Here is a 25,594-nt window from a genome sequence, read left to right on the forward strand (position 1 = left end):
TTCTAGAGAGAACCGAGGTTACGTTAGTAACCGAGTACGTTTTCCCGTCATCTATCAGTTGAGTCTTCCTTCTCCGTGATCACAAGTTTGAGTCCTTTCAATATAAAAGTCTTCTCTACTGACTGACTCACTCATAAAGACAGTCTTTGTCTCCATCTAATGGCGAAATCATGTATGTAACTTCTGTTGCTGTTTACGGTCAGGGACTATTTTTTCCAGCGGAAGGAAGGCTTTTAGTGATTTTTACTTCATGAAACTAGCATAGATGCATATTTTTCGGCTTTAATATTTGTATTGTGAGGTAACCGTTTTATAAAAGCAATAAGGTACTCGAGGCTAGTGCTGTATCGTGAATAAGTCACGACTGACTGACTGACCGAACCAAACAACGCCCTATCATATCTGATAAGCAATTTTGAAAGACTCTAAATTATTAACATTACCAAAACTTTACTGATAAACCTGTCACACACAATCTCCTCCAATCCTTCTGTCTCTGACTGATAGTTTAGACTGTTTTATCAAGTAAAAGTCTTTTAATTTAATTGTACAAACGTCTTGTCAAATCTGCTCTGATTATGTTTGATATTATTCATATTAATAATAATAATAATAAGATGAACACTTCCTGGACTGAAGAAGCTGAGATCTACCTGATTTTCCAGACATAATTTTATAGGAAAATCAGGAGTATCAAATATGATCATCAGGCTTTTGAGGAAGGTTTATTAGTTCATCTCTCAATCATCATTGTATTGCATTATGTTTTAAAACTACAGAGCTTTGATCATAAAACTGAGCATTTAAATATCATCTTACTAACACATTATTGGCAGATATTGATATTTATATGCATATTAAGTTTCCGCTATAAAGATCTCATTGATTTACATTACTAGCATCAGAATTTCATATTTTTGTCCATAGAAATATCAGCATCTGCAGCAAATTGCATATCATAACTCCGTTCTCTGAATAAAATTGAGCTTTTCTGAGCTCATCATGATTTTTCAAGTAAAGCTCAGTTGCTTCAGTCCAGGAAGTGTTCATCTTAAAATATTACTAATAATATCAAAGTTATTCTTATGTTTACCTTAAAATCAGTGCAGATTTCACAGCTGGTGGACGTTTGTACAATTATACTAAAAGATCAGCGATAAGTTGATCCATCAAGATATGAGCTTTTAAAGAGATATTATATCAGTTTAGCTGAGATTATGAGATATTTCATAGATCATCTCTAGATCTCTTTATATGATCTCTCAGTTTGAGTCTCTGAATAAAAATGAGCTGTTTATCCTCCATATTCTCACTATATCAGACTATATGAGCCATAAAAGTCAATGAACAAAAAACACATATGCAAACTTTTGGGATATTTTGTCAAAATGTTCAATAAACTGCCATTGCATACATTTTTTGAGTATTTTGAGTATTATTTTTGAAATGTCAGGCTTTACAGGGTTAAAGGCACAGAAATGGTCATTACAAACTAAACTCTGAGCGTCAGATTGAGCCGGTGTGAGCGAGACTCACCTGTGCTCGAGCTTCTTGCGGTTAACACACATGGCTCTCTGGTAGCCCTGAGCCACACACACTTTATGACGACTGCATCTCACCTTCTGACACGGATCCTTCGTAGTATCCAGACCTGCAAAAGCAGACAGTGAGATCCTGCACATGTTCATCTCTCTTGAGTGTGTAATGTTGGTGTTTGAGCATGAGAAAGGTTTCAGGAGTTCTTCTCTATATCAGTGTCAGTGTTCCTGAACTCCTGAAACGCCTCCATTGTAGTCTTGAGTTTCTTCCGGGAATACGTCACAATATTCCTCATTATAATAATTCATATGCAGAATAAAGGGGCGGGGCCTGTTTGAGTTTAGTAGTGCGTTAAACTGGCGGTTATGGTTAGGGGCGGGACATTTCTCAAACACACACGAAGCGCTTGACCAATCACGACACACTGCTCCAGCCGACCAATCAGAGCATAGTGTGCTTTTCAGAAGGAGGGGCTTCATAGGGGGAAAAACTCTCATCTCATTTTCTCCTCAAACTTCAAAATCATCTGCCATCATTGTTTTACCTTTTATTTATTTATTTATTTGTAAAGAGTGTTTACTTAGTCTTTGCACGTTCGCTTTGTAAACACTGTGTCGGTACATCCATCTACGTGACCTTTCACCGTGATTACGTAATGTGTGGCGCATCGCAGATCTAGCGTAAGACCAGCATTTGTGGTTAAAAAGTATATATATTTTATTTTTTCGTACAAAATGTCGGCTGGTTTGTCTAGATAAGACTCTTATTCCTCGGCTGGATCGTGTCAAGACTTTGAAGCTGCACTGAAACTAACATTTGGACCTTCAAGCCGGTGGACCCCATTGAAGTCACTATATGGAGAACAATCCTGGAATGTTTTCCTCAAAAACCTTCATTTCTTTTCGACTGAAGAAAGAAAGACATGAACATCTTGGATGACGTGGGGAGAGTAAATTATCAGGAAATTTTCATTTTTAACTGAACTAATCCTCTAAAGTCAGCATGAAACTGAATTTGTGCTCGTTTTTTCTTCCCTATTGTGCCGTATATCAAATTAACAAATGTGGGCGGGGCTTGATTATGTCTGTGGGGAATTGATTGGCTGGTTGTGGTTTGCTATTGGTGGATCTCATGTGAGTGACAGGTTGCCCCGGTCGCTACTGTGTCCTTATAAAAGTTACAGGGATACGAGCATCTAAATAAAGCACAAAAAGCACATTTTACAATCTCATTTATGGAAAATGAGCTGAATCTCTTTTTATCCTGGCACTCGTTATGAATAATTCAAAACTAGACTTGAGGAGAGAAAGAAACCTCAGCCCAGGATAAAGAAGAAGGGATCCGGCTGGAGAATATCCCATCTGTGTGTTGTGCGTGTGTGTGTGTCGGTACACTGATAAACAAGACCAAAGACAGAACAACACACACCAACATGAATCAGAACCAGAGAGACGGATCATCCATCCCCAAGAGAAAACACATGACTCACTGAGAAAACCTGTTTTCCTACAAATATTAGGAAAGACAGGAAAATATGGACCATGACGACTGACGATTATTCAGATTATTCAGAGATGAACAAACTGTGAATCTGACGGGATGTGAACGGTGTCATGGTATTATCTGCAATAGTACAGCAGTTGTTTCATATTATTCAGTGGAATGTAAATACTATAATAAATGAATATGACATCATTCAGTATCATAGAGAGTTTCCACGTCTTTTTACCAATGAAGGTCCATGATATTTTCAGTAGTTTTTATGATTACTGGATACATTGACAATCAGAACTCTTAAAAATGACATTGATGGAATGTTTAACTAAGTAACTAACTATTAACTAACCAACTAACCAACTAACTAACCAACTAACTAACTAACTAACTAACTAACTAACTGACTAACTAACTACTAATTAACTAACTACTAACTAACTAACTACTAACTAACTAACTAACTAACTAACTACTAACTATCTACTAACTAACTAACCAACTAACTACTAACTAACTACCTGACTAACTAACTAACTAACTACCTGACTACTAACTAACTAACTACTAATTAACTAACTACTAACTAACTACCTGACTACTAACTAACTACTAACTAACTACTAACTACCTGACTACTTACTAACTAACTACTAACTACCTGACTAACTAACTAACTAACTGACTAACTGACTAACTAACTAACTTTCATGTGCTTTTGTCTTTTTCGTTTGTTTTTTATATTTCTATTTTTAAATTAGTTTTTATCTCAGTTTGTCATTTTAATACTTCTACTTAAACTTGAAATTTATTTCAGTTAGTGAAATAGTGTTTTGTAATTAAATTAAATATATATATATATATATATATATATATATAGATAGATAGATAGATAGATATATTATTTTATACATGAGATATATATATGATTTCTATTTTAAGTGTATACTGTTCTTTCTTTTAACTTTCTATTCATCAAAGAATCCTGAAAAAAAAAATGTATCAGTTTCCACAAAAATATGAACTGTTTTTATCATTGATAATAATCATAAATGTTTCTTGAGCATCAAATCATCATATTAGAGTGATTTGTGAAGGATCATGTGACACTGAAGACTATGACTATGGACTAGGAGTAATGATGCTGAAAATTCAGCTTTGATCACAAGAATAAATTACACTTTACTATATATTCACATAGAAAACAGCTGATTTAAAGTGTAATAATATTTCATAATTTTGCAGTATTTTTGATCAAATAAATGCAGAGACGTCTTTTAAAAAGCATTAAAACATCTTACCGATCCAAACTTCTGAATGGTAATGTAAATCATACTTTTTTTGTGATACATTAAAGTACCGTGATCACGCTTTTGCCATTTATTTTAGGATAATGACCTTTCTACTGTACATGATCACATATTCACATTTCCAGACGCAGAACACGATCACTATTATGGCTCTGATGTCTCTATTCCACTGTCAGTCGATCTCTCTCTCTCTCTCTCCCTGTCTCTCTCTCGGTCTCTGTCTCTCCCTCTCTCTCTCTCTCTCTCCCTCACTCTCTCTCTCTCTCTCTCTCTCGGTCTCTCTCTCTCTCTCTCTCTCTCTCTCGGTCTCTGTCTCTCTCTCTCTCGGTCTCTGTCTCTCCCTCTCTCTCTCTCTCTCTCTCTCTCTCTCTCGGTCTCTGTCTCTGTCTCTCTCTCTCTCTCTCTCTCTCTCTCTCTCTCTCTCTCTCTCGGTCTCTGTCTCTGTCTCTCTCTCTCTCTCTCTCTCTCTCGGTCTCTGTCTCTCTCTCTCTCGGTCTCTGTCTCTCCCTCTCTCTCTCCCTCTCTCTCTCCCTCTCTCTCCCTCTCTCTCTCCCTCTCTCTCTCCCTCTCTCTCTCTCTCTCTAGGGTTATTATGGTCAAACCCCATGAGGTGTGTAATGTCAGTGATTTTTCAGGGCTGTGTGACCGCAGACGGGCCGAACCATCTTTCGCTCTCGGCTCGGAGCGGCGCTGGAGGCGTTTCCATAGAAACATGAGCAATTTCTGCACTATGATTTGTAGCACACTCACAAGCTTCATAAATTCACGCCGCTCCTTCTGAAAGCAGCCAAGAGCCACAGAGGAAAAGTGTGTAAAGTGTCAAAAGCGTTTGATTTAGCGCTCTAAGCTGCCTATCCTTCTGAATCTACACGCATTTCTCTCGTTCTGATTCCCAAAGGCCTGTAGTGACAGCAACAGATGAGATGATTAGACATCTGTGACCCTGGAACACAAAACCAGTCACATGGAGCAATTTTATGAAATTGAGATGTATACATCATCTGAAAGCTGAATAAATAAGCTGTCCATTGATGTGTGGTTTGTTAGGATAGGACAATATTTGGTCGAGATACAACTATTAAAAATCTGGAATCTGAGGATGCAAAAAAAACATTGAGAAAATCTCCTTTAAAGTTCTACATTTATGATGGCGATTGTGCAGCATTCATTCACAGAAATACATGTTTTATATATTTACGGTAGGAAATTTACTAAATAGCCTCATGGAACATGATCTTTACTGAATATCGTAATGATTTTCGGCATAAAAGAAAAATCCATAATTTTGACCCATACACTGTATTGTTGGCTATTGCCACAGATATCCCCGTGCGACTCGAGACTGGTGACGTGATCCAGGGTCACATTTAATCCCAATGTATGGGAATTTATCCATTCTAAAATCTGGCTGCACACAATTTTATAATGTTAAAACACTATTAGGTCGGAGTCACGGTAAAACACGGTTCATTTGACCAACGGGAGCGACTGAATTAAATTATGCAAAGCAGTGCCGGTAAAAACCTCTGGAATGAATCAAGATCCCAGTTTCACCCCTTATTAATCTGCGGTCTCAAACAAAAGCCTTTTCCGATCCACTATCTGTGTGTGTGTGTGTGTGTGTGTGTGTGTGTGTGTGTGTGTGTGTGTGTGTGTGTGTGTGTGTGTGTGTGTGTGTGTGTGTGTGTGTGTGTGTGTGTGTGTGTTCAGTCCCGCTGGGTCTGTAATTACTGCCACATTAGACAGGATTTCAGACAGTAATGTATAATTGTCTGCAGGTCGTTAAGTCAGTATGACATCACTAGTTTAGGGTTAATGGCCGACGGCAGACGTTCTCCACTAATGGAGGATTTGAGGAATTTAAAGAATTTAATATTCACTGTAAGTAGCATGAAAATATAGCATTACATTCATTACAAAAGCATCGCATGTCTGTCAAACATTTATTAAGACTATTTTAGGACCGTCATGATTTATTTGTAAAACTAATTTTCTTGTAACTGCAATATGAATTTTATTGTTTACTATAAAATACTGTAATATAATGATTTTTTTTTTTTTTTGGTCCAAATCTCACTATTAACTACGACTTTTGCCTCAATAAACTCCTAATTACTGCTTATTAATAGTTAGTATAGTTGTTAAGTTTAGGTATTGGGTGATCAAGGGATTTAGAATATAATCATGCAGAATATTGCATTAATATGTGCTTTATAAGTACTAATAAACAGCCAATATCTCAGTAATATGCATGATAATAAGCAACTAGTTAATAGTGAGAATTGGACCTTCGTTTTCTTTGAGCAAAATATAATTATAAAAAATATAATATACTTTTTTTTTTTTTTTTTTTTTTTTCTTAGATTGTGGTGTTGGCATAATGAAGTGCAGTGGAGAGTGCGTTACGTTACTCACTTTCGTCAGAAGCCTGTGGAGTTTCCAGCGTACGGATGTAGTCGTCCTGATGAGAAACACAGGAGAGAAATCATCATATTTCATATATGTGACGAATGCATTAATAATCAGGCATTTTCCCCTCATCTAGACATGATCGTTTAAATGTTCCCTTGTTTCTAATAAAGTTCCTGAACATTTATTATCACAATATTTACTCTAAAATTCAGTTACTACACACATGTACAATTGTGCGTATGAATCAGGGCGTTGTTGATTTTTCCTTTGTGGAGTTTGGAATCACGTGTTATTGATTTGATCAGACCCAGCTGACAAAAAAAGCTCCAAAAATGTTTTGCTAGCGCTCCCATTATTTCTTAATGTTCTCAGAATGTTCAAAACGTCCTTTTTTTTTTTTTTTTTTTACTCCTAGCAGGGTTTGTACAGATACTGTAAAATGAAATTCCAGGACTTTCAAGGAATTTTCAAGCACTACTTTTTTGGTTTCTAATTCTAAAAAAGGTAAAAAGATTTAAAAAATAAACCAATAAAACAAAATGGTAGAAATAAAGTGCAGCAGATGCAATAACTGCGGTAACTAAGCATTGAAAAGATACTATGACAAAGATATCGCTTTCTTTCTTCAAACTGATTTCCCCCCGATGAAATATGATTGACCTGAAGAGTGAAAGCTGTATCATATACTTGGATATTTATGAGGAAATATCTCACTCATAGCCATACGAAACGGCTCTATATCAGATGAGCTGCAGCTTCATTTTGAGTGAAAAGATTGTTTTATCAATAAAATTAAACACTTATTTCACATATATTGTCTTTCAATAATTCAAGCGCTTTTCAAGCACCTATTCATAAATATGGCCGTTTTCAAGACTCAACTTTCAAAAAGTAAGCAGCTTTTATACGTGTAACGATGCAGGGAAGCCGAAGACAGAAGACTCAGGTTCTCACAAAACACTAATAAGTTTAATTCTTACTGAAAAAGCAAGCGAACAGGCAGTGCAAACACATCTCAACATAACAGAGACCGGACCAAGAGTGAAGGCAAGGGTGAGGCTTAAATAAACTGGAACGAGCTAATAAATGACACACAGCTGAAACCAATAAACTAATACTGACCGTAACCATGGAAACTGAACAAAGGAACAGGTGAAACTCAAACATTCACAAAACAGGGAAACAGATTCATAACCCTGAAACCCCCCAAAACAAACATAACCCTGACAATATGAACCCTGTCTTAGTTCTGCGGATGGAAAGGAAACATTCGCTTTGATCTGCAAAACGTTACTTTTGAATGAACATTCTAAAAAAGTAGCAATATTTAAAAATGATTTACGAACATCAAACTAAAATATTTGGGGGGGGGGGGGGGGGGGGGGGGGGGGGGAATTCCATGCATGATGTATAAATAATGCTATCGTTTTGAGAACATTATTACACATCAGATTACTTTGAACGAACAATCTATTAACGTCCCTGGAAGAACATTTGCTCATAACTTTGAGAACCTTGTCAGAACGTTAGCCAAAGTTCTGAATGTTGAATGTCAGTGATTGGTCTGAACACACACACACACACACACACACACGCCTCACACACACACAGATACCAACCTCCACTTCCTTCAGCGACGGGAGGCAGGGGAGGAGAAAGAGAGAGAAAATGAGATGTAAATTCAGAAACACATGAAAGAGGACAGATCTACGCCTCACATCAGCTTTAACTGTGATCTGTTAATATGATCTGGGAATAAAAATAAAATAAAATAAAATAAAATAAAATAAAATAAAATAAAATAAAATAAAATAAAATAAAATTTAAAATAAAATAAAATGCTTCAAGGAATCGTTCAATCAAAACTTAACATTCTGTCATTATTTACTCATTATTATAACCTTCTAAGTTTTTTTTTTTTTACACTGAAGGTGAATTTTTGAAGACTCTTCAAGATTTTCAAGATTTTTAAAACAGTTTCAAGCCACAAAACAAGAACATTTTAAAAGTGTCGTACAGTGGTCAGAGCTGCAGTAGAGGAGATGTTCAGCAAATAGTGACTTAAATTAGTTTTTTTTCCTCACACAAAGCATCAGAAAATATTTTGTTCTTCATCGACAATAAAATGTACTGTAAGATTTAACGTAACTTTAAAGTCTCCCTGTGGTGAAAATCCAGCTTTTAATGTAGTTTATGTGTCTATGTGGTGTTTTTAATACGCTTTAACACAAACCATGTGTAAATTCATAAGTCGACAGCATTGCTGAGTATTTCCTCCTTAAAACTGCAGTGAACCAAAGACAGTCTCAAACACACAATCGCTGGTGTTTCTGACATCACAAACTACCTTGTAACCAATCAGATCAACGTGTGATCGTCAACCAGTGGATCTCTGAGCTGAGTGAGTGAGTGGAGGCGGGGCTCATTTGCATATTCATAGAACCGCGCATACTAAATGAGGCGAGGGTGTCGAGTTACATTCAAGATATGAAGATGAAGATTAAGGCATGAAGATTTTTTTTTCATTTCATTTGTCATTTTGGTGATTAAACATGAGTTTTAAGAGATAAAATGATTGCCTACAATAAGCACATAAACCTGTAAACTCAACCTATTTGTAGTGTTTTTCAAAGTAAAATGTGATATTAAAGTGGAATAATACAAGTAATATATGAAAATGAAAAAAAAATATGAAAGAAAATGTGTTTAGAATAACGTGCACAGGTTATTAATTCACAAAGAGACCAGGAGCATGAATGAAAGTATAAATTGTGATTACATGATGACTTTGAAATACTGTATAGGTTTGTTTAACAAAACATTATGCTCTCAGTACGGCTTCAAACGCTCACGCATGAAAGCTAGGAAAGCTGTAATCCGCGAGTTAGCCTGTAGACTGCATCAAACGCTGAAGCATGAACACTGACAGTGTCATCAGACACACAGAGAGCGACTTCAGCTCAGATTTCTCATTATGATGTTGTCGAGCTCCTGGAGCGAATCCTACTGGGAAGCTCTGTTGAAATTTACTTCCAATAGAATTTGCATGCTTCCCGCCGCGCCGGTTCTGCACACGCATGCTAATCTGACATTCACACATCCGTACGCGCCGCTTCTGCCAACACAATCAATTTGAGATTTTGTAGCATTTAGGAGCTGCGCTGTTCAATTAGACGCAGACAAAGCCCTTGAGAATGAGCAAAATGTAAACCAAAGCAGAAAAGAACAGATTGACACATGGAGCTCGATCAATATGGGTTTCTCAGCGGCTGGTGCCAACGGAGATCAATCTCACAATGTCCAAATATCTGCTGATTAATCGGCCGAGGGTCAAAGTTTGGCTGACTACATCAATGACTGTATCACTATGTGGGTAAAAAGCTTCATTTTTCATTGACATCTATTTAAAAATAGATAAAAAGTGTACAAATAAAACGTGTGATCGTCAACGAGTGGATCTCTGAGATGAGTGAGTGAGTGAGTGGAGGCGGGGCTCATTTGCATATTTATAGAACCGCGCATACTAAATGAGGCGAGGGTGTCGAGTTACATCCAAGATATTTTAAGGCATGAAGATTTTATCAAGGAAAAAACTTTTAAATGTAATTTTGGTGATCGGAGATGAGCAGCACATAAACCTGTAAACTCAACCTATTTGTAGTGTTTTTTAAAAGTAAAATGTGATATTGAAGTGGAATAATACAAGTAATTTATGAAAATGAAATTTTTTTTTTTTTTTTATTATTGTTTAAAATAACGTGCACAGGTTAATAATTTGCATGCATTAATTAATAATTAAAAAAAATTATTCTGACTAAGTTTTTTACGAGCGACATAGTAGATGTTTTAATAGTGAGACATAGATGTGTTTGAAGTCACAGTTCACTCCCAAAACATTTCTGGTCTAAATTTCTGATTTTAATTTGCATGCAAAATTACCCTAAAAATTACAGTTTTAACATAATAAAATCTGATGCATATATGAAACCAGTAATATTTCTCAACTGAAATCGTGACAGTTTATTATTATCCGTTTGCATTTATTTTATTATATTTAAATAATCATGTTTTTAAAATGCGTTTATATAAAATCGCTGTGAAAACGATTACATTTATTCCGTTCAAAAGTATGAACATGGTTAAAATATGGCCAGAATGTAGATCAAGCAATATTCAGTTAGTTAAAGATTGAAAGAAATTAGATTTATTGATGACAAATATACAAACTTTGTTATTTTGAATTCAAAACACACTCAGATTATTAGTACTATTGCATAAATCTTACATGTTTGCTTGCAGGCCCTAAAACTAACTTTTTGCCACACCTGCCAGTGACTGTACTGGCCATTAATGTTTTTTATACCATGGTCTGGGTGAATACTCGATTCTGATTGGCTGCAGGGTGTCCATTAAAAACTGATAGAGGACACCTAGTAAAGGAGTTCTGATGAAACTGACTGTTTACCGTTCGAAATTAATAAATAAATGCGCTGGCTACATCAGCTGTGAGTAACCATAGCAACAGGCAGACTATAATTCGAACGGACTATAAATATCTCCGGTTGCTAAATAAACCCTCAGGCGTAACCACGGAAACCAAGTTATTGTTTGTAAAAACTTTAGATTTTGATTGTAAAACGAATTAAAATATAAACTAATGTTTTAAAAATGTGTTATTTGGCAAGTGACCGTGGTATAAGCGGGTTAATGCCCTTCGAGGTGTCCATTGTCAGGTATTAATGGACTTCGGCGGAGGCAATCGTCCTGACAATGGACACCTCGTCGGGCATTAACCCTTACTTTTTTACCAGCCATGGATTTTTTTATTGCCAAAACAAGCAATGACGACACCAACATTTTAGATACCAATAAAAATTCAACATTTTCAGGTACAGAAATGTAATAAAGTAATCAAATGTAAAATAACACTGCATAGTCTTCATTGTAAAGATCAAACATAAATGAATCCTTGTTAAAGTTACAAAAGTTCTTCAGTCAAGAGCAGTCTTTCTGTCTTTAGTTGTTAGATGAACATTAATGACAGACGGCAGCAGGAATATTAGGCTACTGTCACTTTAAGAGCGAATGCACGGATCCAATATACTGATACACATGCGCTTTCTTTCTATATTTACAAGGATACTCGCAAATACTGGCATTTTCAAGCGCAAGAAGCCGTAAAAGAGTTCAGTATTCGAGTCAAGAAGATGTAAAAGAGTTCAGTATTCGAGCACTGTCTGAGATGTGGATTCCAGATGTTTGTGCACATGACACTTCACACACAGAGCATGAGTGATGACGTGAGCTCCCTTTCACGTCGTCTTGCGCTTGAATATTTCCATTTAGCCAGGGTTAAACTGTCTTGAGGATGAGGCACTGCCCTGTAAACGGTCCGACGTTCATTTTCTCACAACACTGCATTGTTAGAATTCATAAAAATATTACCACCCATGTGGCGATTGATAGTTTCACTCACCAACACCGATTTTTACGTGCATTTGATGCTTGCCGAGTGTTAATTTTAGGCCCTGTATGGATGAATTAAAAATATGCATAATTCAATTTATTAGTTATTATAATTTTTTTACCTAATTTTTTTTGCTATTTGTATTTTTCCTTCTTTTTCTTCTTATGTTTTTAATGAGTAATCATAAAATCGATGTAACAGTGATTGTCAAATTGTTGGATTACCTAATAAAAACATTTTAAACACCAAGTAATGGATATTTTATATGCAATTCACATACATAATTTACATTTAGGTCTAAATATTGCATGAGTGTTTTGGATAGTCACAAGCGGAGAGTAAAAAAACCCATATAGTCTGTTCTTAAACCGGTGAGATTTCCTCATTGATGATCTGAAGAGTCTCCCAGTGATTGACAGAATCAGAGCTGTGAGTGACAGGCCGATGACCCAGCCGGTTCTGTAACGAAACCCGTCCACAAACGCAGAGCTCCTCAGATTGCTCGTCACTGTCAGTCTGTGATCCCCGAACGCTTCTCTCTGCAGTTCTGTACTGTGGTCTCATTCTCAGAGAAAAGCATATTTTCGTAGCAGATTAGCTTTGCTCCAAACCCTAGCTAGTCGTGTTACAGTCTACATAGGGAACTACTTTACAAGGCAGCATCCTAAAAGAAAAGCCATCTCAGAAGTGACTGATTCGAAACACACAGACACACAACTTCACTCGACTTACAATTGATTTGTGTGTCTAATCAAAAAAACATTCAAATATTGGGTAAAATAGTCCATTTTAATTAGACATAAACATTTTTACCTATGTTTTAACCTTCTTAACCCTCTGGTGCTCTTCGTGTGTCGGTCAAAAATTACCTCTTTTTTTTCAATGACATGATTGTACTATATTTTAGTATATTTTTTGTAGAATATTATATTTTTGGGGGATTTTATGGAACTAAATTATATTTACATTGTATTTATAATCCATTTATTCACTTTTTGAGCACAGACCTAAAAATTAATTTGGTAAATCTTGAATGCTTTAGAGCAAAAGACTGAAGTTTGATCTCTTTTCAAAGACGACACTTGGCAGATTATTGCTGAAGTGAAAAAATTTGAAAAAAGTAAACTTAAAAAGTTGTAAAAAAAAATGCACAAAAATATTATTTTCAATTTGTATATAAAAATGTATACTTTCAAAAACACGTTTTACTCTAAAACTGCAAGAAAATCAAAGCCCTACACCTAAACAAGTTGTGTTTTAAATTTTAGCCTGATATCTAAAAAAATTAGCTTTCAGAAAGCTTGTGTTCGGCTGCAGTACCAAACGCTTCCACTAGATAGTTTAAATTTTTGACCGCGAGGAACACAAGCGTGACTATTTCTTTCAGGACCATTTAACCTTTTCGAATCACGTCCTTGATTTTTTTGTGTGTGTGTTCACACAGCAAGTGCCAAAACCTTTACCAAGTTTCGTACCATTCCGATGAAGTAAAAAATTCAACAACAATTAAAAAAAAAAAAAATTAGGAAAAAAATGACCAGAGAGCATTAAAGGTTACAAAAGGTTGTTTTTTGTTGCTGAAATGCCATAGAAGAACCAGTTTTTGTTGAAGAACCAAAAAACTTTCATTGTTGTGAAGAGAATCTTAATAATCTAAAGACCCTTTTTCCACGATAAAGAACATTCTGTGGAATGTAAAGGTTTTTCTTGACTTTTTCTCAGAGTGTGTTGCAATGCGAAAAGTCTCAGATACTGACGTATGGCCAAACTCTAAAGCTGCATCACATGCTTGTTCACTGTAATGCATTGCAACAAGTGTCTTTCGCTACAGCCTTAATGTCCTAAAATGCTGTTTAAAGCTGCAGTCTGTAGTTTCTCCTCTTTGTCGCCATCTCTGTTCAGAATCTGCTATTGCAGTTATTCGTGGAATGATCAGCTTTACGTGGGTTGTGTCTCGGCACGGCACAGCGCGGATGAATCCGATGTTTTGAGGAGAACGTGCGTCTGTCAGTCGCCGCCGGTGTGGATCCTGGCATTCCCAATCACAGATTCTACTTTTGGGAAGTTTGACCAACATAAGAATTTTCACTGAAAAATCTGAACAAGTAACATCCACTTTTGTTCTGAGCAACTAAGAGAAAAAGCATTGCAGTAAATCACACTGATTAAATCTAACGATCGCTCATTATATCACGTCAAACCGTGCAAATTATACTTTGTTCTCAGATTGTTAATGTTAACATCATCAGCATTGCGTGACATTTAATGCCCTTCCGATATTATCCTTGTTTCCGAATGAGCCAGTGTCAGTCTCTCTAGTTCTGTAGCCGCTCCGAAGTCCGAAGTCTTTCACGTATTACAGCGGGTGAATCTCCAGCTGGTGATCGTCGTTTCAACCTTTCTGGATCCGCCATCAAATTGCTCAGTGTAATTAGATCCAGTGCTGTGAGAAAAGGCTATAAATCTCCAGCATCCTCACACTCATCGCCGACTAGCCGAGACTCTTCTCTATGTGGACAGATGTGTCTCTATGTGGACAGATGTGTCTCTATGTGGACAGATGTGTCTCTATGTGGACAGATGTGACGTAATGTGGACAGATGTGACGTAACGACGCAAAGACATGCTCGAATTTCCCGTGTAAATCCCGGTTTGAGTCGAGCTACAGCAAGCAGAGAGTGTTGAACACTGGCTGGTGATGCACTTGCTCAATTTTATTTTGGATTATTTTTAACCCAAAAAAGGTACGGACTGCAGCTTTAAATAGGCGGCTCACTGCGTTCAAGAACCGAGTAATAGTGTGCATTGCTTCCCTGTCCGAAACACAACCCTGAGCTCTGTCAAAATTACATTTCTTCCTTCACCATTTCCGTTCTCGCTCTCGCTGCCGAGAAATAACAGACTGTCTCCTGTCAGAAATGCATTAAGGCTCTTCACGAAACGCAGTGTCATATCAGTCTGGCCACATGAGGACCATGAAACCGGACATTTGCTTCAGTCGAGCGCGTGCCGCTCTCCTCAGGGCAGAACACACACAACCTCCGGCTCTTATCGTGTGGCCAGGATACACGGAGAGACCGAAAGCTTCCAGGTGAGATTCGCTTCCAGCGCCACGGGAACTAAACACAGTCCCCGGTCCAGAACACCACATCATCATCATAACCATCCGGACTCAATCTGAGGAAGCAATCAAGAATAATCCATTCGAAAAAGCAACTTTGACAGAAGAAAATGGACATATTTGAACCTGAATCGCATTTATAATGTTAGTCAGGGTTTCAACCGCCCCCAAAAAACAAATATAATGAACAACACTTCTTCAGCATTTATTAATCATAGTTAATATTAATTTCAACATTTACTAATACGTTATTAAAATCAAAGGTTGTATTTGTTGACATTAGTTAATGCACTGTGAACTAACATGAACAGCTGGATTTCTATTAACTAACATGTTAACTAGTGAACTTTATTGTAAAGTTTGTATTGAACTTTATACAAAATTGAATTAAAATGCAAAATAACTCTTTATTTCCAAGATCAAAACTGAACGGCAATGACAGAATTCATAATAATCGTGTAAACACGTTTTGTGACTCGCATAACAGGGTTATTATCGTTATAACCTAAACTAGAACTATTAAAAACATTTCTGTTATTTGAAATAAAGCTGAATAAATATAAATATTAGTCGAAAAACTTAAACTAAATTAAATTAATTTGAAATTTGAAACTGAAATAAGTTTAAGTTATTAAAACTGGACTAAAGTTATTAACTGGAAATGAAAAAAAATATGAAAAAAATTAGTTAGTTTTATTAATATTAATAATAAAATGAGAAAAGAAAAAAAAAAGAAAAAAAGGGAAATTTTATTTTGCATTAAGGAAAATTAAGTTTAAGTTATTAAAACTGGACTAAAGTTATTAACTGGAAATGAAAAAAAATAAGTTAAGCTAAAGTTTTATTTATATTAATATTACAAAAAATTTACACAAACACTAAAAATAAAAGCTAATTTAAAATATTAATAAAACTATTAGTTAAAATAAAAACTAAAATAACACTGCATACATTCAAGATACAAATCTAACATGTCAAGATACATAAAAATAAAATTAAAAAAGGGACATTTTATTTTGCATTAAGAAAACTAAACTCTATATTCGGACAGTAAAGCATTATTAGAGTTCACATGATCCGCAACATTTAAGCCCATTAATAACATTAACATCTTTATGCAAAACACACTTATTTGTTGTTACTTTGGGATGAAATATGATCTTTCTCGACACGTTTCATGAGATCTGTTGTTGTAAATGTTCATTGTTAATGTCTATCACACGATACTGCCTCACATTCAACTTTTATTTCTATGGAATTCTGCAGGAAACTTGAAAATGAGAACAAAGACTTCCTTCTAAAACATTATAATCTCAAAGGCAGTGCATCGGCTTCATCCGCAGGGAACACGAGTCTTTACACATGAAACAGAGAGACTTCAGCGGCCACTGTGGCGGACGAGACGAGAATACAGAAGATTTCCAGGAGGAAGAAGGACGTGCTGCTGAAGGATTGATATTCTGAAGAGACGCACGCTCACGTCACACATGATTTATGATTCTCCCAAAGATGCAATACCTGGAAATCCTTCCGTGTCTCACGAGATCATATCTCCACTTTAAATTATTCCCTGCTTTCTGAAACCCGATCTGACGCCCGAGAGGCTTTCAGGTGAAGACTTCCAGGAGGATCTGATCCCAGCGCTGACACACTGCTCACACAAACACTCAAGAAACAGGCAACAGAAGAGGCTTTCACTGTTAAAACAGCAAGAAGACTCCGAGATAATCCAGCGCATGATGACATGACATCAGATGTGACTTGGCTTTCAATAAATCGAGAAACTGCATGAATTTTCAATGCATGTGCAAAAACTATGTGGAAACTATGGAAGCTCGTTTCCGCCACAGAATAAAACATTTTAAAAGATAATTGCGACTTTTTATCTCACAATTGCAAGTTTACATCTCGCAATTCTGACATCTTTTCTCCGAATTGTGAGATATAAAGTCCAATTCTAAGGGGGAAAAAAAGACGGACTTTTCCTTCTTTTTTTTTTACCTCAGAATTGTTTATATCTCACAATTTTGACTTTATAAAACGCAATTGCGACTTTATATCATGCAATTCTGACTTTATATCACACAATTGCGCATTATAAAGTCAGAATTGCGAGAAATAAACATGCAATTCTGAGAAAAAAAGTCTGAATTTCAAGTATATTTCTCGCAATTGCGAGTTTATATCTCATAATTCTGACTTTATATCACACAATTTTGACTTAACACACAGTTGTGACTTTATATCACGTAATTCTGAGATAAAGTCAGAATTGTGAGATTTATACTCGCAATTGTGAGAAAAAAAGTCTGAATTTCAAGTATATTTCTCGCAATTGCGAGTTTATATCTCATAATTCTGACTTTATATCACACAATTTTGACTTAACACACAGTTGTGACTTTATATCACGTAATTCTGAGATAAAGTCAGAATTGTGAGATTTATACTCGCAATTGTGAGAAAAAAAGTCTGAATTTCAAGTATATTTCTCGCAATTGCGAGTTTATATCTCATAATTCTGACTTTATATCTCATAATTCTGACTTAACACAATTGCGACTTTATATCACGCGATTTTGACTTAACACACAATTGCAACTTTCTATCACGTAATTCTGAGATGAAGTCAGAATTGTGAGATTTATACTCGCAATTGTGAGAGAAAAAGTCAAATTCTAAGGAAAAAAAAGACTTTTTTTCAGAATAGTTTATATCTCACAATTCTGACTTTATAGCACGCAATCGCGACTTTATATCATGCAATTCTGACTTTATATCTCCCAATTGCGTATTATAAAGTCAGAATTGCGAGATATAAACATGCAATTCTGAGAAAAAAAGTCAGAATTTCAAGTATATTTCTCGCAACTGCGAATTTATATCTCATAATTCTGACTTTATAACACGCAATTGCGACTTTATATCACGTAATTCTGAGATAAAGTCAGAATTGTGAGATTTATACTCGCAGTTGTGAGAAAAAAAGTCAGAATTGTGAGATTAAAAAGTCAGATGAAGACTTTCAGGAGGATCTGATCCCAACGCTGACACACTGCTCACACAAACACTCAAGAAACAGGCAACAAAACACTCAGAAACTGCATGAATTTTCAATGCATGTGCAAAAACCACTGGAAACTGCATCTGTATAAAAGCTGGACTGAAAAAAACTGCTGATTTTGGAAACAAATCAACATGAATTAGGTTGTTAAAGTCAGCATGAAATTAAAATTCACCCTATTTATTTTCTAAACTCATGTGTTCCTGGACTTATTGTGAATAAGTCATCAGTGCATGTTATTTTAAATAACTTTATAATCTTTTATCAAAATGTACCATCCTTTTCTTACTTACTTTACTTTCCAACCAATTGTCATATAGAAACACTTTCCATCATCCAACCAACTTTTGATGGATAAAATCAGGTCATGTCTTGCATTATTTAACTAGCCAAATCCTGCTTCAACTCAAAATACATAAGATAACGGATGTAAAACGGTCACAAAAACTTGCTTTAAAGTGCCTCTATTCTGCTTTTTGGGATATTCTCTTTCATGTTGTGTGTAATGAAGCTGTTTGTGGATGTAAAAGCTCTGCAAAGTTTCAAAGATCGAAGATTAAAGTTTCTCTCCTAAAAGAAAGAATTGATTTCAGTCTCACTTCCTGCTCAATCTGCGTAGGTTTGTAACTAATTTGCATAATGCCAGCCTCTGGTCTTGATTGGCTGAACAGCGTCTCTTAGCTCCGCCCTCAAACACTGTAGTGTATCTGAGACTGGAAGAGTTTGGTTTGTGTTGTTCATGTGGAGAAGACGCTGTTTTCTGAGATTGATACGGTAAAACCCACGCCATCGTCACTGTTCGTATCACTGATCAGGAGCTGAGATTCAGATATAATGAGCGTTTGCTTTCTGACCAATCAGAGCAGAGCAGCTCTCAGAGAGGCGGAGCTTAGAGAGACTGAATCCTTTATTGAGCGTTTTCATTGATGTATATGAGGAAATTAAAGTGTTTTTGACATTAGATGCATGTAACACTATTGTAGGAGACTCTAAAACAACATTAGGAACCTTTAAAATAGCATAATAGGGGCACTTTAATGCATCATCTAAACTCCTGTAACCTGCGCCAGTTCAGCAGAACCAGTGAGGGCAGACGCACTGGTCACATCGCCCTGGGCAAGAGCAATTACCCACAATCCCCTGCTGTCTGACTGCAAGCATATGCAGGAGGACAAACACAGCTTCCAGCTCGACTGCAGTCCGTGTGCTGGTTTATACAGCGCTCCAGTGAGACCGAGAGCCGCAGACGGGGAGAAAGGTTTCTGACGATGAAAGTTTTAAAGGCCGGGTGCATCATTAAGAATTAAGCACCATCATGGCGGCCGTAAGGCAAGACTTTATGAATTCACATCCACACATAAGATGATTCACATCCACATTACTGACTCAACATGCCAGCTGTAGATATAATGGGTCTAGCTCTAAATAAATCAAATGCATTGAGTTTGACAGCAAAATATGAATTAAAAGAGCATAGAGCAATGCCACTATGATAAATCACAATTACTTCAATATCTGCACCAAATTGCATATTTTTGCTCAGTGCATATTTTTGGACTATTATTTGTATTATTATTATCTATATGTCAGGACTTCAAGGGTTAATGCATTATTAAAACCAAAATGTCTTGTGTTAATATTACTTAAAAGAGCTAACATTTATTTTTATTAGCTAACATTAACAAATATTAATAAATAATGTAACAATATTGCTCAATGCATGCATTGGGTTGATCCATTAAACACTCCTGCAACATTCCTATGGTTGCTATAACAACTAAAACAAAAAATAAGACGAGACCATCCACCGTCTCTGACAGCTACAAGATTTCTGTTCTTTTATGAATAACGTGTCCTGACTGTAAAATAAGCCCCAGATACCAGTAAAGCTTTTAAAACGGACAATTACACATAAGCAGTTTATGCAACTCATTTGCATAATCATTCGCTCATGCCACACCCACTTCCTGGACCGTTTACCATATATGGTAATAAAGTGTTTCCGAGTAAACAGATTAAACACAACATATGCTGCTTCTCCGTTTATAACAGATGCCACATCAGAACATATTCATAAACATGATCAGGACACGCAAACACCGCCAAGGCGGATTATGAGCCGAGGCACACAGAGGAAAGGGACCGTACATCCACAAACTCCCAAAATGATCTTTAATTAGTTTCTCATTAACACACCAAAAAGAAAACCAAAAGCACTGACTTCAAGTCATACAGTTGAAAACCAAGACATTTTGTGTGTGTGTGTGTGTGTGTGTGTGTGTGTATTCCAGATCTTCTGCCCAAAACAATGAAAACAACGACAATAAAAACGTCTGGCTCCTTTTGAAAGCATTAAATGGAATTTGAATTGATTTGGCAACAAGAAACGGATGGCATTTCAGAAATATAAATCTTCAAGGCTTTTAAAACTTTGGTTTTTTAACTTTCAAACAAGCCTTTGTTCAACATTCAAAAGATTATGTTGACTAAATTAATTCTGCTTCCTTATATTTTAATTCTGCGTCCCTGTTCGTCACCTCTGGAAATTAATAAGCATTCATTCTTCTTTCATATTCATTTAGCAGACACTTTTATCTAATGCAACTTGCTATTAATTAGGAAAATCTTGCTTTAGTTCTGAATGATGCACAACCCCTAGTTTATCTTCATCCAATCAATTCCCCTTAAAGTGTAACTCTCGCCAAAATTGAACCTAGGCTCTTTTTGTTAATCTACCCGAGTCAAACTTTCGTGTAAAGGCATAATTAGAATGGAAACGCCATTTTTAAGTTTGACCGTATTTTCGTTTTAGGTCAAAATGCCTTGTGAATGGGAGTGAATGGGGGTGAATGGGAGTGAATGGGGGTGAATGGGGGTGAATGGGGGTGAATGGCAGTGAATGGGGGTGAATGGCAGTGAATGGCAGTGAATGGGGGTGAATGGGAGTGAATGGTTTTGTATGACTCGCTGTTGCTGTTGTTCTTCCCGGCCGCCGCCATTTTGTTAGTCAGAAATAGTCGATCTGTATCTTTAAATCATTTCAATATTATCATATTCAATATGAGGATCCTTTTTCAAATACAAAGTCAGTATAGACCAATTTCGAGCCGACGTCACAGTTACGTCACGGCGTTAGCTGGAGGCAAAACAAAGGGAAAACTGGAGGCGGCCAATACAAACCAGCACAGATTCGGCTACATAATAAGGAGCTTAAATTATTATTATTGTTATTAAATGTCATCTTGTTGTATTGTTGGGTGCAAGAAGCGACGGAGTACAGGCTCCAATTTGAAATGTTATCGCATAATGTTCTCTAAATGATTGTGATTATTTGTGAATCATCTATGATTGTATACATTGTTTTGATTGACTGTGACTGGACTTTTTGAAGAACCTGGTAAGAAAGTGTAATCAAATACATAGTTAAAAAATGAATATGCTGTATCTGGAATTTTTTATTTCTAGAAAATATTCACATCATTAAAATTGCACCGTAAAGTCACTCTTTACATTGGTGTCTTCTGTCTGGCCGTGGCGCTGGCGCTGGCAGAACTGCGGATCGTAGGCTACCACACAAGTCGTGTACGTGACCATTTAGTGCAGTTATTATATGCCCTCAGTTTCTCTTTACCCTCGGTTTCTCTATCGGGTCGGTGTAGAAGTCAGGCCACTCAACCGGAGGTAGCGTTAACGTTAATCCTGTCAGATCATCCATCCATTGAGTGAGTGTGTATGCCGGGTCAGCCAATCTGGGATGTCCGTTAAAATTTACTTTTGCAAATAACAATCGCGGTCCTGGACAGTGAGTGACCTTGCACATTAAGATAAAATCGGATTTTCTCCAGTCATTATTACAAAACAAGCTAACAAAACTTGCAAACTAACGTTAGTGAAGCGGCCAGAGGGATCGTTCTGCCACCACCTAAGCTCCACCCACACAAAAACGTCACCATGTTTACCAACTGAAAAAGGGGTCTATTGATTTTCACTAACGACAAAACAACAAATTATCCGTGAATTTATATGGAACTAAGCTTTAGGAGCTTTCCATCTTTACTCTCCTCCCTGTTACGTTGCATTCGGAGATTGACTATTTTTGACTGACAAAATGCCGGCGGATGGAAACACTAACTGATAAAGTGAGTCGTACGAAACCTTTCTTTTAAGTAAACTCTGTGTACACAAACAATGTAGTCAGCGCTGGAGTTCATGTGTAGAGCCGCTGGTGAGACTTCCAGCACAGTTTCATGTTGTGTCGGGCCTTCTTAGTGCTTTAAAAATAGCCATTTTGATGCCATCATAGTCGTTCCCCAGCACTCCCGTTCACTCCCATTCACAAGGCATTTTGACCTAAAACGAAAATACGGTCAATCTTAAAAGTGGCGTTTCCATTCTAATTATGCTTTTACACGAAAGTTTGACTCGGGTAGATTAACAAAACGAGCCTAAGTTAAATTTTGGCGAGAGTTACGCTTTAAATAAAACAACACTCAGAAACGTGCTCTATTGACTCAGAAATACGCCACATTATAGAAGTAAAATGGGTTGCAAACGTCAGGTTGACTCACTATTTTGCCAGAATGTGTGTGTACAAATTGTTCAAAACACAGGTTATTTATCGGCAACTTTTAACATCCATGGAATCTTTCCATTCCAGAAAACATTCTTTAGAATATTAAATGTTCTTCACACCAAGTGAAGTAAGTAAAATGGCTCTTTTAAAGTCACCCTGTGGTGAAAATCAAGCTTTGTTTATGTGTCTATGTGGTGTTTTTAATATGCTTTAAGACAAACCATGTGTAAGTTCATAAGTAGACACCATTGCTGAGTATTTCCTCCTTAAAACTGCAGTGAACCAAAGACAGTCTCAAACACACGCTTTGAAATCGCTGGTGTTTCTGACGTCACAAACTACCTTGTAACCAATCAGATCAACGTGTGATCGTCAACCAGTGGATCTCTGAGCTGAGCGAGTGAGTGGAGGCGGGGCTCATTTGCATATTCATAGAACCGTGTATACTTAATGAGGCAAGGGTGTCAAGTTACATTCAAGATATTTTAAGGCATGAAGATGATCAAAGATGAGTTTTAAGGGATGAAATGACTGACTTTAAGAACTGATCACTGAAAGGTTCTTATAGGAACCAAAAATGGTTCAGATGCGAGAAAAACAACAACCTCACAGGCAACAAACTACCTTTAATCTGATTTATTCACAGCAGTTGCAACCAATCATTCTCAGCGCATATTTTCCTGTGAAACACCATCTGTGTAAAACCCTGCATTATCAGAGTCGAGACATCTGTCTGAAGCATGACTGCAAGATAACGCAGATTCTTCTCGGCATAAATGATGGTGATTGTCTCAGGAATACTGCGGTTATTAATAATAATGACGCCGTGCTGCAGAGCTATTAATCAATCACTGCTTCGGCGCACAGATATCACAGATATAACACTTGAGTGACGCTTCCCTTCAGCAGATTCTGCTAATTGTGCTCGAATCTGGTCTGAAGTTTGAGGTTTGCATCTCATTATGCAAAGACAGGTGTTATCGTGACAGGAGCATCCGTCGCCTTTCCCTCCGCGAATCTCCTCGAGCTTCTAAACACTCCTGCATTTCTGACATAGTGCAGTTTAGTAGGGGTGGTTGATTCTGATTTGACTTTTCTAACTTTAGTTAGTGTGTAATGTTGCTGTTTGATCATAAACAACATCTGCAAAGTTACAACGCTCAAAGTTCAAAGCAAAGGGAGATATTTGCTTTTAAAGAAACTGCTTTTTAAGGACTACAACAAACGGCTGGTAGAGACTACACCACATTCCTCCCGGGTTAGTGACATCACCAACCCTAAAATTTACATAAACCCCACCCCCTGAACACGATTTATAGATTATCGACAGAATAGGCTAATCAATGACTAGAAGATAACTACACATAAGCTACTTAAATTCATCAACTAACCATTCAGAAATGTTTTCACTTCTTCTTGAGTCTCTCCATCATTGTCTGACTCTGGTTTGAACATAAGCTCCGCCCCCTGTGCCGGGAGCAGCAGCTCATTTGCATTTAAAGGGACACACACAAAACGGTGCGTTTTTCCTCACCCTCAAAAAGTGACAATTTTAACATGCTATATAAAAATATCTGTGGGGTATTTTGAGCTAAAACTTCACACACACACTCTGGAGACATCAGAGACTTATTTTACATCTTGTGAAAAGGGCATTATACCCCCCCTTTAAATATGCAGCAAGCACAAATTACTCACAAGCTGACTGGTAAACTGCGATATTAAATGGTTTATATCAAATAGTAAGAATAACTATCTGACCATAAGAGACACGAGTTGTTCAAATCATGCCATCTACTAACATTTATTATCAGAAGATTATCTAGAATGACAAGTTTTTATTCTTCAAACCTCCATGTGGTGACAAATATTTGAGGAATATTCCTCATATACCTACAAAATAAAGATCATTTAATAGCATAATGTAACATATAACATAAAAAAACAAAATATAATTAAAACATAACATGAAACAACATAACGGAAAAAATTAAACAACAAAATGTAAAAAAAAATGAGTTATGTTGTTCATGGAATAACATCATGAAACAACATAAAATAAAACATAAATAAAATAATGTAACATAAAATACCATGAAAGAACAAAACATAACAAAAACAGCATAAAACATGAAACATAACAAAAAAAAACATTTAACAAAGTAAAATATAAAACAATTAAACAACACCATGACACAACATAAAATGAAATATAATACATAACGTAACATAACATGAATAAACAAAACAAAAAAACTAACATAACATAAAACATCAAAAAAAGCATAAAACATAAAACCATAAAGCATAACATGTTTTTGTGACAGTGCTTTTTCGAGTTGCTAGGAAAACAAACAGCTCAATAAATGTATTGCATGGTAAATGCATGAACAAAAATCATGCAAAATACCATTTCATGGCTGATAAGAAATAATTATGGCTGGTAAACCTTCAGAACTCACGCGCAACTATAGCAGGTGTGGTGAAAAGTTCATTTTGGGCCCTGTCAGTATCATATCACACAGTGCAGAAGTGTGCATGTGCTCAACACTCGTCCTCAGCTGTAACGAGTCTTATGGAAATGTATTTTTTCATGCAGCCTGTAACAAACACA

The 25,594-nt window shown here is 36.4% G+C and overlaps 1 protein-coding gene across 3 annotated transcripts in view; it reads right to left on the bottom strand.

Annotated features, from left to right (window-relative positions):
- Nucleotides 1-25,594, bottom strand: part of LOC309485541 (testican-2) — a 57,508-nt gene that overhangs the window by 22,225 nt on the left and 9,689 nt on the right. For all 3 annotated transcript variants that reach the window (XM_082152443.1, XM_082152445.1, XM_082152444.1), the window contains 2 exons: nucleotides 6,759-6,804; nucleotides 1,537-1,651 (listed from right to left, as the gene is read on the bottom strand). In XM_082152443.1, the coding sequence (XP_082008569.1) occupies nucleotides 1,537-1,651; nucleotides 6,759-6,804 (161 nt within the window). The remainder of the gene's footprint in view (nucleotides 1-1,536; nucleotides 1,652-6,758; nucleotides 6,805-25,594) is intronic.

The sequence above is a fragment of the Leuciscus leuciscus genome, assembly GCF_965113295.1.
Source record: "Leuciscus leuciscus genome assembly, chromosome: 21".
NCBI classification, from domain to species: Eukaryota; Metazoa; Chordata; class Actinopteri; order Cypriniformes; family Leuciscidae; genus Leuciscus; species Leuciscus leuciscus.